At 38.9% G+C, this 14,786-nt stretch overlaps 2 protein-coding genes across 4 annotated transcripts; one reads left to right on the top strand and one right to left on the bottom strand.

Annotated features, from left to right (window-relative positions):
• Positions 1-1,897: 1,897 nt before the first annotated feature.
• Positions 1,898-3,821, top strand: LOC110929312 (3-beta-hydroxylase). Its single transcript, XM_022172449.1, has 2 exons — positions 1,898-2,909; positions 3,165-3,821. Exons 1-2 carry the CDS (start codon positions 2,079-2,081, stop codon positions 3,819-3,821), a joined length of 1,488 nt encoding a protein of 495 aa, XP_022028141.1. The 5' UTR covers positions 1,898-2,078.
• A 6,946-nt stretch (positions 3,822-10,767) lies between these two features.
• Positions 10,768-13,452, bottom strand: LOC110874462 (glycine-rich protein A3). 3 transcript variants are annotated; one of them, XM_035990144.1, is made up of 3 exons: positions 13,284-13,452; positions 11,911-12,211; positions 10,768-11,222 (listed from the first exon to the last, which is right to left on the bottom strand). In XM_035990144.1, the coding sequence occupies exons 2-3, from the start codon at positions 12,188-12,190 to the stop codon at positions 10,945-10,947; spliced, it is 558 nt and encodes a 185-aa protein (XP_035846037.1). In that variant the 5' UTR covers positions 12,191-12,211; positions 13,284-13,452; the 3' UTR covers positions 10,768-10,944. The 3 variants fall into 3 exon arrangements, with proteins under 3 accessions (XP_035846037.1, XP_035846040.1, XP_035846039.1); XM_035990147.1 differs by lacking the exon at positions 13,284-13,452 and adding an exon at positions 13,078-13,208; XM_035990146.1 differs by lacking the exon at positions 13,284-13,452 and adding an exon at positions 12,739-12,859.
• Positions 13,453-14,786: the final 1,334 nt, after the last annotated feature.

The following is a 14,786-nucleotide window of genomic DNA, read 5'->3' as shown; positions in this document are numbered from 1 at the left end:
ATCAGTAGATAGCATGTGTTATGAAAAAATATTAAGTCGTGATGATTTGGGATGGTTACGGTAAAGTTCGGTAAGAAACTATGCGTTAAAAACGGTAAAAATCGGCTTTTAAAGTGATTTTTCAAAACTATTTTAAATCTGATCATAAACTGATGTTTTTATGATAAATATAAGTATGTTAACTTATAAAAAGTATCTTTGGTGTTTGGTTGATCATACGTGACTTCCGACGCCCAAAAACGCTACCGAAACGGTAAAATACACATATTTCAACGTACGCGAAAACGGGATGTTCAAGAGTGAACTTTATGTGTTATAAATTCATATGTGAATATGAGTATGTGCAATGTGATTTACTAAGTTATATCATGATGATATGAAATGATGATATGTTTAGACGTTTGTGTGGTAGAAACGGTAAACTAGATCAGAAATCGCATTATGTGTGAAAGTTTGTGATACACATGAGAAATATATGCTTGAAGTAACTTGATAAGTTATTTGATATATATATATTAAGTGGTCAAGTGTGGCATATATGTGAAATAACATGATACGTCGATTACGATATATATAACTACAGAAGTTTCAGAACTCCTAATAAACAATCATTTTATAGATAAGTTTTTGTATTTAGCATCTTTTTATCATCTATTATATGTATTTCTTTGATTACATATATGTTAAAAGTAGTTTACATATATTTAATTGCCAAAATTATATATGTGTCATAACTAATTACATATATGTAAAAAAACTAGTTTACATATGTGTAATTATAAAATTACATATAAAAAATGATAAAATTACTCTTAACATGTATGTAATCGTAAAAATACACATAATAAATGATAAAATTATCCTAAACATAAAAATATATAAATAAAAAGATTGTTTATTAGGAGTTCTGCGAGTTCTGTAAATATTTATGGTTCTGAAATGATCCTGGCCCTATATATATATATATATATATATGTATACATACCGACTATGTCCATAGTTATGCACATATATTGCGAAGCGCAAATCGTAGATATATTGCGAATAAGTAGACATAATAATGTATAAATGGGTCACCTATAAAATCGTTCAAAACGCAAAAATCTTAACATATATATGTGTGTATAAACATATATATATATATATATATATATATATATATATATATATATATATACACTATAGTAATAAGCATATCCAAAGGGAAAAAATGTCATTTGCCACTTTTTCAACATGTATATGTGTTTATGCATGACTTACAACATCTTTAAAGCATTCACATTCAATCCACCATATTTTCACCCTAAATTACACTAAAAAACACTACTTTTTCTCTCTCCTTTTCAATTAAATAATATTTTTTATACCTTTATCATTATCGTTTCTCTCTCCTCCACTCACAATCACTTTCAAAATATATTAAAAAATTATAGGGGGTGAACAGTGTCCCCCCAAATATACAGATGAACAGTAACATTTTCTCTCTCCTCTACTCACAACCATTTTTTATACTCTTTATATTTTAAAAACACCACACACATAATTTGATTATTTGGATGTGAATGCTCTAAGCATTCAATTTCAATGGTTTTCATTGACTATTTTTGGGCGGCCAAATTTTGTTCAAATATTTTCAACTCCCGCTCATCCTCAATTCCCCATACACCCCATCACTGTCATTTTGTCATTTGAAGAGAGAGAAAACGAGAAAAGAGAGGGTGAAGAGAAATACAAAGAGAGAGAGAGACATCAAAATTCGATCTCAAATTCAGATTCACAATCTTTAACATAAATCAAATCCAATGAAGAATACAGTTCAAGAGGTTCGTGATTCAATCATTTCATTTCATACAAATGTTAAGTAACAATCGCAAACCTAATTTTTGGTTTCAGATCATAGAGAAACAGGTACTCATGGTAGCAAAAGCTGTAGAGATCAAGAACGATGATGAAGTTCGCTCAAAAGAACTTCCCAGATCTGGACGGTATTGAGGCGTTGAATTCCTTTTTTTGGTTATATTCAATTCTGACCAAATTTGATTTGCTTTTTAATTGTTTTTTCAATTTGTTTTTCATGAATGATGTTGAAGATGAGAAAAATAATTGCCGCAAAAGCCACTTCTTTTCAGGCTTTCCTTCCACCATCCCCACCAAAGTTACCACTAATTGGAAACCTCCACCAGTTAGGCTTGAGTATTCAAGCTGCCCTTCACTCCCTGGCTCAAACCTATGGTCCAGTTATGTTGCTTCATTTTGGCACCGTGCCTGTAGTTGTAACATCATCTGTTGAAGCATTTAGGGAGATTATGAAAACCCAAGATATAATATTTGCAAACAAACCAGTTACAAAGATTCTTACTAAACTTGCTTTTGACGGTAAAGACATAACTTTTGCCGCATATGGAGAGCACTGGAGGCAGGTGAAAAGCATTTCCGTACTACATCTTTTAAGCAACAAAAGGGTTCAGTCGTATCGACAGGTGAGAGAGGAAGAGGTTGTTCATATGATCAAAACAATTCAAGGAGCCAATGGATCCGTTATTGATTTAAGCGATATAGTTACTACACTTACAAACAGTGTGATCTCTAGGGTGGCTATGGGGAGAAGATTTGAACATTTGAAGATTAAGCACTTACTAGATCGGTTTATGGATTTGGTGGGACGTTTTTCTTTCGTGACTTATATTCCGTCGCTAAGCTGGATCGATATATTGACTGGATTTGATCGAAAAACTAATGAACTTATTAAAGAAGTTAATGAGTTTTGTGAAGATGTAATCCGTGAACATGAAAACAAGAAACAGTCTGGTGACCAAGACCAAGATCTTGTTGATATTTTATTAGAAATTCAAAGAGATAACTCGTCGGGTTATCATCTTGAAAGAGACGTGATGAAGGCTGTCCTCTTCGTAATATCTCTCTTTCTCTCTCTCTCTCTCTCTATATATATATATATATATATATATATATATACACACACATATATTGGAGAATTTTAGCATAAAAATATTTGTTAAGAATTCTAAAACTGTAAGCATCTTATAAAGTGGCGGGCGGATCAGGAAATTTTTTACAGGGGGTTCCTTTTAGTAGATTTTCATTAGTTCTGAATAATTTTTTAACCATCACCTATATATTTGTGTGATATGATTCTTGTTTCGTAGGACATGTTTGTTGGTGGCACTGATACAACATTCACACCCATAGACTGGGCGATTAATGAGCTATTACAAAACCCACGTGTTATGAAAGAATTGCAACAAGAGGTACACAAAATAGGACAAGGAAGCTCAATGATCCCCGAAGACGACCTAGACAAAATGCCTTACCTAAAAGCGGTCCTTAAAGAATCCTTACGACTACATCCTCCAGCTCCAATACTTGGTCCTCGTGCACCAACTAAAGACGTCAAACTACATGGTTACGATATCCCATCAGGTACACGAGTGATGATGAACATTTGGGCGGTATCGAGAGATCCATCTATATGGGAAGAACCTGAAAAGTTTAGACCAGAGAGGTTCTTGAACACCACAATCGATTATAAAGGTTTTGATTTCGAGTTCGTACCGTTTGGTGCTGGACGACGAGGATGTCCTGGTATTAATTTTTCAATGGTTCTTAACGAGTTTGCTTTGGCAAATTTAGTGTATAAGTTTGACTTTGCATTGTTACCTGGAGAGGGTGTGGACATGACTGAAACACTTGGTTTAACCATTCATTTGCCCTTCTTGGATGATTTCGTTCCTTTGGCCCCTTTGGACGTGTGCTGTGTCCGAAACGAGCTCAAAGGAAGAAACTTCTCCGTCCACCTGGTGTGAAGGGTTTATTTCAGCCATTTTGACGAGTGTTTTTCAAAAAGAAAAGAGATGAGAGTGGTTTTTGCAAAAAGCGGATGGCGCCAATGATGAAACACAGAATAACACTGAGGTTAATCTGGGGGGATGTTTCTTATGTGGGTTCGATCTCCTTTCTTACTCGTGAAAATGACCTGGATCCTGCAAAACAGCAACACCGTTAGTCTCGTTAAGAGGGGAATATGGGGGTTTCCCTCTTAACCAGGCTCTGGCGTGAGAATAAGTACTGTTCTGAGGGAGAATAAACAGTGTGTGTTGAGGGTGTGAGTATGGAGAGTAAGATGATTACAGGGCCATCTAAGGCCATACGCGGCACGCAGACTGGAATCCTACATTCTGGATGACTAGTCCCAGTACCTCCAGCCGCGTGATCTTCATCACCAAGCACTTTCTTCAATAAGGCGACACCATCGGGCTTCCGGGATAGCTTCTGAGCAGCTTTAACAACAGCAAACTCCAGAGACGCGAACTCCTTGCGCTTCGCAGCATATTTACCGCCACAATCTTCTTTGAACAATTCGAAGTGATATTCTTTCGCATTGTTAACAACAGCCGCCCTACCTTCGCTATAACCATCTTTTCGCCTACTATTATATCCCAATTGACCCAACTCAAACATATAGCTAGCAAGCTCACGGGATTTAACTATACGATCAGCGATCTGAAAAGACATACATAACAACATAAGAAAAGAGGTTAAAACAAAAAGAAAGCACATACAAAAAAAAAGGAAGTTACCAAGGGCACTGCGCGCGATAGCAGCCACTTGCAGTCAGCAGAAACCTCCTCAACCAGGAGCTCAGAAGCTTTGCATTCAGACGCCTTCTCTTCAAGAAGGCGTTCAGCATCCTCACATTCAGAAACCTTCTGCTTAGCAAGGTTTTCCAACTTGGCAATACGATCAACGTACTCCTTCTCCTTCTTCTCAAACGCAACGCGCGCTTGATGGGCTTCCTCAGCAAGTTCTTTCTTTTCACCGGATAACCGGACAATAGCTTCACGCTGGGATTGCATTTTAGCATTAGTACGTCACAAGCAAACTCCCAGTCCTTTTGCTTCTGAACGTTGACCTGTTTCTCTTGCTCCAACTTCCGCTCAGCATCTGAAACCCTCCATTGCAAACCCTTCTTCTCAGCATTGAATTTTTCTTTCTCTTCAGCAAAAGCCCTCTTTTTATCTTCAAACTCAACTGTCTCCTCCCCCATCAATCTCCACTCGCGGACAATCTCTTGAGAAGTGGCGAAATAATTAACTCCAGCACGAACATGATCATCCAACAACTCAAACCGATTGCGTTTTTTCTGGAACATCCTTTCAGCGGGAGGAAGAGACAAAGAGAAGAAATCATGACAGTTGCCCAGATCATTCATCCGGGAACCCTGAGTCAGATTCCAGCGATGAGCATGTGGCAAATCATCACAAGCCGGGTTATGAGTATCCCAAGAGTCAGCGCGAATGTTTTCAAACTGTGGACTATGAGCCACACCTGAAGTAGCACCACCACCACCCGGTGGACGCTTGGTATAAATGGTTTGATGCGGGGTGGCTTCGCTAGACTCCACCTCAGTGTCAACACCCTTACCTTTACCATCCCCACCAGCACCACCTGTGCTACCGCCACCACCTTCACCCACATGCTCAGCAGTCACCTCATCCTCCTTCTTCTTCTTACCAAGATCATCGCGAGGAGGAGATAAATCAATTGTCCTCGATGGAGGAGAAGCAGGAGGAGTGATTTTCGAAATATCAAACCTGCGCGGTCCTTTACCCGACTTGACACCTGCCACGAAACAACTATAACAATCAAAAAACAACTCAAGGCACACATAACAAAACATACAATTGTAGAGCCTTTACCTGTAGGGGCAGAAGCAACATATATTTCCTCTAAAAGGTTACCACGATCTCCACTAAACACGCCCATATCAATGTCAGATTCGGAAGGTGCAAGAGGAACTTCCTTCTGGAATTTTGCCTTTTTTGAGGCAAGAAGAGCAGCAGCCTGCTCATCAAGTTTCCGCTTTTTGTCCTCAAGGGCTTTCTTCTTCATCATTTCCGTCAAGGTAGAGCGGTCATCCGGATCAGACCCATGAGGTTTCTCTCCGGCCCCTAAACCAGACAATGTATCAGAAACGACAACGTAATCTAGGACAGGAAGAGTAGAGGGTCGCTTACGGGGAGTATCAGCAGCCTTGTCCTCAACCCCCTTCTCCTTCCTCTCTGATCCACCAGCTTTCGTATTCTTCCTGGATTCCAATTGATGAGCAGTTTCAACTGGAATCTCCACATCATCACCAACAGGTTCATGAACGGGCTCATTAACAGCCACCTGCGCAGGACCTGCACGCGCGTAACGAGAAGTTAGACCTTCGGAAGATCTGTCAAAGCTTCCACTCGAGAGAACAATAACTTCCTCTCGAGTAGGATCAATAGCGTCATCTTCACCATCTAAAGCAACGTTGGCGTATTTAGCAAAACTCTCATTGGACGGATGCAAGAAACGGCCTCGAATCTGGTTTAACCACGTCGGCTTTCCATCCTCTTGGATCGCCTCAACCATGGCACCCGCAGCCTTCGGATCCAAGACATTTAATAAGCTGTACCCAACTGCGAAAAACAAGGGAATAAGGAGGAACGCACAAAAAAAACCAACAAAATAATAAAAACACACTTTGGAAAAACTACATACGTTTGCCTTGGTAACCATAAACAGGAACACCCAAAGGGTTCTTCGGAAACCACCGCAGACTCATTCCAGCGCCAACCAAAGCCATTTCCTCCAACTGAGAAATGGCAGTAGCTTTATGTGTTACCTTCTTGTACCATCCTGTTCAGCAAAACCCGCCAAAACGTCTATCTTCGGGATCCCTTCATCCACCGACCGATAATGCATATCCACAGGGATAACACCTCGACGGATATAGAAGAACCTTTGCTTCCAATCATGCAAACTCTTCAAAGGAACAGAACAAACAGGAGTAACACCCGTCCGGGAGTTAAAAGAATAGAAACCGTTGAAGTATAAAAAACGTTAAACATCTCAAACGTTGGCTCAACGCGGTTGGCCCTGCAGACAAACTCAAAGTGAGTAATACGAGGAAGCCCAATCGCGTTAATTTGAGAAATATGGAGCCTATAGTTCCTCAACACCGCAGCAGCAAATTTGGTAATCGGGAGCTGAAGTTACCCTCCCGGAAAAATGCAGCATATAAAGTGAGGTAACCCGGGGGTGCATCCATGGCAGTGGAACCAGCAGTCGGATACTGGGCTCCCCATTCAGGAAGAAAACCCATCTCCCTCACCAAATTGTGGAACTCTTCTTCTTTCCACCCTATCACCGCCTAGTTAGGACCTGGAGGAGTCTTCCCTTTATTCCTTTTCTTCTTTTGCGAAGGATTCGCTCCAGACATGATCGAAACAAAATCAGAAGTACAAGATGAAGACACCCCAGAAAAAAGGAGGAAAGAGGAAGAACTAAGAGAGAAAAACAGACTTCAAATTTTGAAAAGTGAAGGAAGAAGAAGAAACCGCCATATATTTATACTTATCGCATTTAATGTGATGGGTAGTGGGCCGTCAGGAAGCCAGAAATGCATCCAAAGGGGAGGAGACACGTCAGAAGAGAGAGAAGCCGTCACCTCTTTTTTCGGGAGCGTGGGTAACAGACGCCTGACACCGTGACAGAAAATAACTGACATAACTGAAAAGGCACCTGTTCACCTCCGATAAGGCAGGGACACCAGACAGTCACATCAGTTGTTTCCCCCCAAGACAACAAAACTTCCTTCAGAAGAAAACAACAAATGTCGTGCGCCATGCGCCACGCGTCCAGTTGGCTCAAGTTTTCCAAGTTGCCAACACGCTATGCGTCATGCGTCCAGTTGGCTCAACTTTACAAGTTACCAAAACCCATGCGCCATGCGTCCATTTGGCTCAACTTTTACAAGTTACCAAAACCCATGCGCCATGCGTCCATTTGGCTCAACTTTTACAAGTTACCAAAACCCATGCGCCATGCGTCCATTTGGCTCAACTTTACAAGTTACCAAAACCCATGCGCCATGCGTCCATTTGGCTCAACTTTTACAAGTTACCAAAACCCATGCGTCATGCGTCCATTTGGTTCAACTTTTACAAGTTACCAAAACCCATGCGCCATGCGTCCATTCGGCTCAACTTTTACAAGTTACCAAAACCCATGCGCCATGCGTCCATTTGACACAACCTTTCAAATCACCCATAAACCATGCGCCACGCGTCCTGTTGGCTCAACTTCGCATACTACCAACAAGTCGCGCGCCGTACAACCATTGTCACAAAAACTCGAATAGCAAACATACGCCATAAAAACCACTACCCTTATAAGTCCAAAATCCCTCCTAGACGATCAACTCAACTAGAAGGCACACTGGACTGGGGGGACTTGAAGAGGTATGGTCCCAATTCCTTGCCCACATGGCAAGGACCACACCACTTTTTCATCCTACTTGGCGCCTACATCAGCAATGTAATCCAGAAGCTTCTAGAAGCTTCTGGAAGACATCAAGGTGGCACCAAGGATGCTCCGTCCGACAAGAAGGACAACACGTGTCACCAGTCATTGAGCGCCATGTAGGCCTGCAACAAATCAAGTAGCAGACCGACAACGCCAGTATGACGTCTCCAAAATGAGCAAATGTAAGCGCGCCACGTGTACCACGACACTGGCCATGGCAGAGGAGACCAAGGGGATATTTCCCTTGGTCGGACAGCTGGCGCAACCACAGTTGGCACAGCTGCTCCTCCCTCCTTCACCCTCCGGCTATAAATAGGACTCATCATCATTCAGGTTGAATCATCTTACTCTCCATACTCACACCCTCAACACACACTGTTTATTCTCCCTCAGAACAGTACTTATTCTCACGCCGGAGCCTGGTTAAGAGGGAAACCCCCATATTCCCCTCTTAACGAGACTAACGGTGTTGCTGTTTTGCAGGATCCAGGTCATTTTCACGAGTAAAAAAGGAGATCGAACCCACAGAAGAAACAACCCCCCAAATTAACCTCAGTGTTATTCTGTGTTTCATCAGTGATCCAATGGTTGCAAGGGTTTGTTATGAAGAAACGATTGTCTTGTGTGTGTATGTATACACATACATATATAATATTTTTCAATACCATGTAATAAATTGTTATACTTTATGTTAATAAAAGTAGATATAAAAATGCACTGAAACTAATAATTTTAAAATGCTATGAATTTATTGTGTGTGCTAAAGATACCATTCTTGATATCGATTTGGTTATGCTTTTGGATATCACCTAATTATTTTATGGGAATGGTATCGGATCCGGAGCTGCACACATAAAAGATAAAAGTTGTAATTTACTCATTTTTTTTTTTGCAGAGGACGTTTGTGTAAATACACCCTCCCCACCACTACGAAAGTGTCTATTTAAATTTAAAATATAAATAAAAAGTAACAATAAAAGAAAGTAAAATAACTTTTAATTAAAAGAAAAAAAATTAAAAAAAAAAAACTAAAAAAGAAGGAAAGAAGGTCACTGAATCTTTCAATTGTTATACATATAATGTTGCTCTTAATTTTACCTCCGGGGTCAATGGAATAGAAACCTTAGATTTTTTTTTTTTTTTTTTGAATGGCTAAACTTACATCCTATGGGGATTGAACCCTTGACCTCTCCTATCTTGAGCTCTATCTAAACTCACCAACAGCTATTCCCAAGTGGATAATAGAAACCTTAGATGGGTTAGAATGTAACATGTCATCAAACAAGATCTATTTTAACATAACATATCGTATAATTTGAAGGATATATAAAAATTGATGGGGGTGTCTCCTTGCATACAATAATTAAGATGACAAGGTTTGTTGCTGACTTTTTATTAAAAATCTCGAAGCACAGACGTTTTGTTATGTTTTTTTTTTTTTTTTGAACCGCATCTCGGTCAGGGCTATACATGACCAAAGCTCGGTCGAAGTGGGATTCGAACCTGAGCACTCCTGGACAGGAACCCACAAGGTGGTAAACCTTCCCACCTCCATTGCAACCACTGGGCTACAACATCATTAGACGTTTTATTATGTGAGTTTAAACTTTGATTTTCATATTTATTTCTTTCTAAACTTAGTAAGAACATTAATTAAAATGTCTTTTGGAGCACAAGTATATATGTTATGTTCTTTTTTATTACTTTTTGCCCTACTTGTTTTAGAATCAGATTATTCTTCTACAATTAGGAAACCTTCACCAATTAGGCTTGTGTATGCACTGAGTTCTTTAGTCCATGGCTCATACCTATGGTCCAGTTATGTTGCTTCATTTTGGCACACTATGCCTGTAATTATAACCACATTTGTTGAAGCAGCTAGAGAGATATGAAAACCCAATATATAATATTTCCATACAAGCCATATTCAAATATCCTTACTAGACTCATTTTTTCGGCAAAGATATAGACTTAAAGTCATATCGACAAGTGAAAGAGGACGAGGCTGTTCGTATGTCCAAAACTATTCAAGGAACCAATGGATCTATTATTGATTTAAGCGAGGTAGTTACTACACTTGCAAATAATGTTCACTCTAGGGTGGCATTGGGTTGGACATTAGAATTTTGTGATCCTCAACTTGTGCTACTCTTGTCTACTATGATGACATGAGTTCTATTTCTTAGGTCACCAATCCAACATCAAGGCATCAAACATATTGAAAAACATATATCCCTCATCTACATGAGCATGCTAACAAATATTCGTTACGCGCATCACATTGGCTCATGTGTTTGGCGTGTAGTTCATGCTCCATGATCTTTTTAGACCAAAGGCTTATCGTCCTAGCTCTTTCTAGAATTCGGCTCAAGTGTGAACACAACCATAGCGGTTAAAAAGACGCAACAAGTAAGATGCAACTTGTAAATCAACAAATTATACATTAATTACTGTTTATTAATATATTAAACCCGAACCATAAAACCCATCAAGAAAGAACAACCGAGAAATCAAAATCCAAACTATAGCCGAGAAACTCGGATTTTAGGAAGTTAAAACAGAACATAAGAGTAACAACATATACATAAACATTTACTTCCATTTCTTGAACCCTGAGAACTTGCCCTTGCCCTTACCCTTGCCAAACTTCCCATGCTTCCCACCTTTGCCATGCTTACCCGCCTTGAACTTGCCGCCACCATGCTTACCATGTTTGCCACCACTGAAATGTCCCATGCCTGGAATCATGTTATGGGTTCCATGTGATACTTTATGGCCTCCATGCCCATGTGACGATGTTAGCTGGTGGGCCCCGTATGCGGCTGCAGCTGCTGCTGCACCTCCAGCTAGCATGGTTGTAACGCCATGTCCTGATGAAACATTAAGCCATGGGTTAATAAAAGATTTTTTTTTTAAAACAAGCATGCATCTTTCACCATTAAAGCAGCATATATACTTTAATTATCAACAAAGGCTTTCCAAATAAAAGTTTGCTTTACATATTCTTTCTGAAAAAAGGTTAAAGGTAATAAGGACTCTTAATCTATCTTTGCTTTTCAAAGATTGGATAAAGTTATCATGTTGATTTGTATTTCATCAGCCGAATATTTTTTTTTTAAATAATGCTCTTAAATATCTCCTCCTAAAGTAAGAGCAGTTGAGATACATGATATATTTAAGGGTAAATTACATTTTACGTCCTTTAAGTTTCAGCAAAATTTCAGGCGGTGTCCATTAACTAATGAAATTAAACAACAAATGTCCTTTATGTTCTAATTTCTTTACAGGCGGTGTCCTTTCTCCCTAAAAAGATAACAAAAACAAAGAACATCCACTATAAAAAAAATTAAAACATAAAAGACATCTGCTGTAATGAAATTAGAACATAAAGAACATCCATTGAAATTCCGTTGGTTAAAGGACAGCGCCAAAAATTTCGCTAAAACTTAAAGGACGTAAAATGAAATTTACCCTATATTTAACCTATGAGCTGGCATAACAAAGTAAAATATGAAACCTGAGAAAAACGGAAGTATGATGTTGATGAAAACAACTTACCTCCAGAACTATGTGGAGCAGAGTGCCCTTGTTGTGGTGGGTATCCTTGGGGGGGATACCCTTGTTGCGGTGGGTATCCTTGAGGGGGATACCCTTGTTGTGGAGGGTATCCTTGAGGGGGATACCCATGTTGAGGTGGGTATCCTTGCGGGGGATACCCTTGTTGTGGAGGGTACGCTCCACCATGCTGTTGATGGTTCTGTGCGTATCCAGCAGCAGCATGTCCTATATTAGAGAGAAGCCCTTTGTCCTGAGTGTTATGATGTTCTTCTCCGCTCATGTTTTCTTTAGTTTAGATTACCTGCAATGACAATCGAAGAAGAAAGATAGCTCCCAAGTAAGTAACGCGACAGTTTGATATGATAATTGTTTCTTGAACTACACTACTTTAACGAAAAAATGGAGTCTGACACTGACTATCGAAACCGGAGGTCATCTCACCCTTGTTTTCAAAGACAATTTAGTTAAACATGATTCTGCTACTTTTCAAGTCATAGTTGTCGATAGCTAATAGCGGACGATAGCGACAAGCTACCCATATGCTACGTAATGATAGCGACGAAATAGCGCCCACTATTTCATGTTTAGCGATAAAGTAGTAGAAGATTTAAGATATATATTACATATATACTTTATCAAAATACGCAAATTTTACATGTATACTTCTTTTTTCAATCGTGAAACAGAAAAACCCTAATGGCCATCGCTATTTATCTCTAAAAATAAAATTAAAAAAAATACAGAAAAGGGGCTATTTGTCGGTGTTAACCCGCTATAGCCACTATTGACAACTATTTCAAGTTATGAAATAAGGATTTAAATGATCACCTATATGAATAGCAGGCACAATTAAGAACACAATAATGGCTAAAATATTAAAATATGCAGAATTGAGTCCCTTTGCCCATTGAAGATGAACAATTGTAATCTTATGACCAAAATTATAGGTAAAAAGTAGGTATGCTTCACCAAATTCATGAACACATCATGTATACCCAAAATTAACTACTTTCCACAACAATAACATGATTCATGAACACAGAAACAAATATACGACTAATTTCTTAACGATTTTTAGTTTCAGATTCAAAACCTAAAAATTAGGGCTTTTCAGATGCGAAATTGGGGATCTAGATTCTAACATATTTTACATCTCATCTCACGTACAGATATAATCAGACATTTGAATTCTGGAATTTCAGATGTTCATTGTGCAATGATCTAGAGAGAGAAAGTGCTGAAAAATCGAAGGATTATGACATAAGTATTAACATATTTGATCATCAATTACACAGATGAATGGAATTGACGGTGATGATTTGCAGAATTAATTATGAAAGAAAAGAAAAGGAAAGTTGTGTTGAAATGCTTACCGGATGATGTGATTTGGTTTGAAGTTGAAATTGGGCAAAGGCGGGCAGGAGGAGGCTTTTCTTGTGATGGATATAAGATAAGTATACGTTGAATATATACGTACATAAGATAAGATAAAATATACGTCGTGCAGCGACGCGTTTACTTGGATATGCCAACGCGTTTCTTCCGCTTATAATTGGTATTTGCTTGAATGGGTTTAAATATGGTTCAACAAAGATGGGTTAAGTCTATCGGGTGTGGAGGGGCTTGGGTCGGAGGTAGAGGTGTACAAAAAAACTGATTACGCAATCGAAACCGGAAAAAAAAAAACAGAAACCGGTTTTTTTTGTAACCGGTTCGGTTACAACCGGTTTGGCCGGTTATTAGTCGGTTATATTTTTCAAGACCGGTTCGGGTATAAAACCGGCTTTTTAAAAAAACGGTTATTTAATCGATTATACAAAAAAAAACCGGTTTTTAATCGGTTAACCGATAACGAATATAAAAAAAAAACCGGTTAAAAAAACCGGTTTTAACCGGTTAAAAACGCCCAGCATGTATTAATGGTCACATGACCGTTTGGGACCTTTACTAGCCGGTTTTTTTTTTTTGGCCTAAAAATCATCTCCAACTATTATAAAAGGTTTGTGGGTGTTTATGTTCAATCACAACACTTGAGAATCTTCAAAAACTTAAAGTCTCTTATTCTTGTTCGGTAACTCTCAAAACGCTATAGCAACCTCTAGTGCCCATGATTCGGTCAATGTTGGCGAGTCTACAACCGACACGGTGATTCGTGTTGTTCCAACGAAGCGCAACCCCGAGGTTTGGTCACATTTTGATTTGTGCGAGATGGCCAACGGTAAAAGAAAAGCGCATTGTCATCATTGTCAAGGCTTTTACTGTGACAACTGTCAAATTTGCATGCATCCGTACAATTATTAAAAGATGATTAGTGCTTAATGATTGTGTCGATTTACAATTTATGACTTGAATTGCTTTCTGCTTACTGCATCATACTTACATGTGCATCACATATTTCATAATGTCACATCATCATTACATGCAACCCATATTGACATACATGATGCACAAAGCACAGTTAACGGATAAATCAGGAATATGCTGACGGGGTTCAGTACATAGACAGACGTTGTTTTGAGACCCAGTATGAGCCAGAAACCAAGTTCTACATTAGTATAGTGTGTAGGGAAGTAAGGATCATAAAACTGCTTCACTAGGTGATAGTTTAAGTGCCGGAAAGTGCCTAAAAACCTAATTAAAGTGCTGAATTTAGCATAATTCAGCAAAATTCAGCTATTTAACACTCTTATATCATGCAGAAAATGATTAACTGGCCCAGAATACCTTCCTAAGTATCGGGAATTAAAAGTGTCACAAAAGGGTACATAAAGATCACTAAACGGAATAGTTTGACACTTTAACGAACCGGTATCTAACCAAACAACCGGACATTACCCGAAACACCAAAATTATACTAGAAGCATTGTTTTAATGTT

Source organism: Helianthus annuus, chromosome 1 (assembly GCF_002127325.2).
Source record: "Helianthus annuus cultivar XRQ/B chromosome 1, HanXRQr2.0-SUNRISE, whole genome shotgun sequence".
Taxonomy (NCBI): domain Eukaryota; kingdom Viridiplantae; phylum Streptophyta; class Magnoliopsida; order Asterales; family Asteraceae; genus Helianthus; species Helianthus annuus.
The sequence above is the reverse complement of the archived record's forward strand: the minus strand, read 5'-3'. Positions and strand labels throughout refer to the sequence as shown.

Bases quoted from the DNA above. Each gene is read 5' to 3' on its own strand.
- LOC110874462 (XM_035990144.1), bottom strand. From the start codon at position 12,190: ATGAGCGGAGAAGAACATCATAACACTCAGGACAAAGGGCTTCTCTCT. The intron at 11,223-11,910 runs GTAAGTTGTTTT...ATGTTTCATCAG, and splicing joins TGCTCCACATAGTTCTGGAG to GACATGGCGTTACAACCATG.
- LOC110929312 (XM_022172449.1), top strand. From the start codon at position 2,079: ATGATGTTGAAGATGAGAAAAATAATTGCCGCAAAAGCCACTTCTTTT. The intron at 2,910-3,164 runs GTAATATCTCTC...CTTGTTTCGTAG, and splicing joins TGATGAAGGCTGTCCTCTTC to GACATGTTTGTTGGTGGCAC.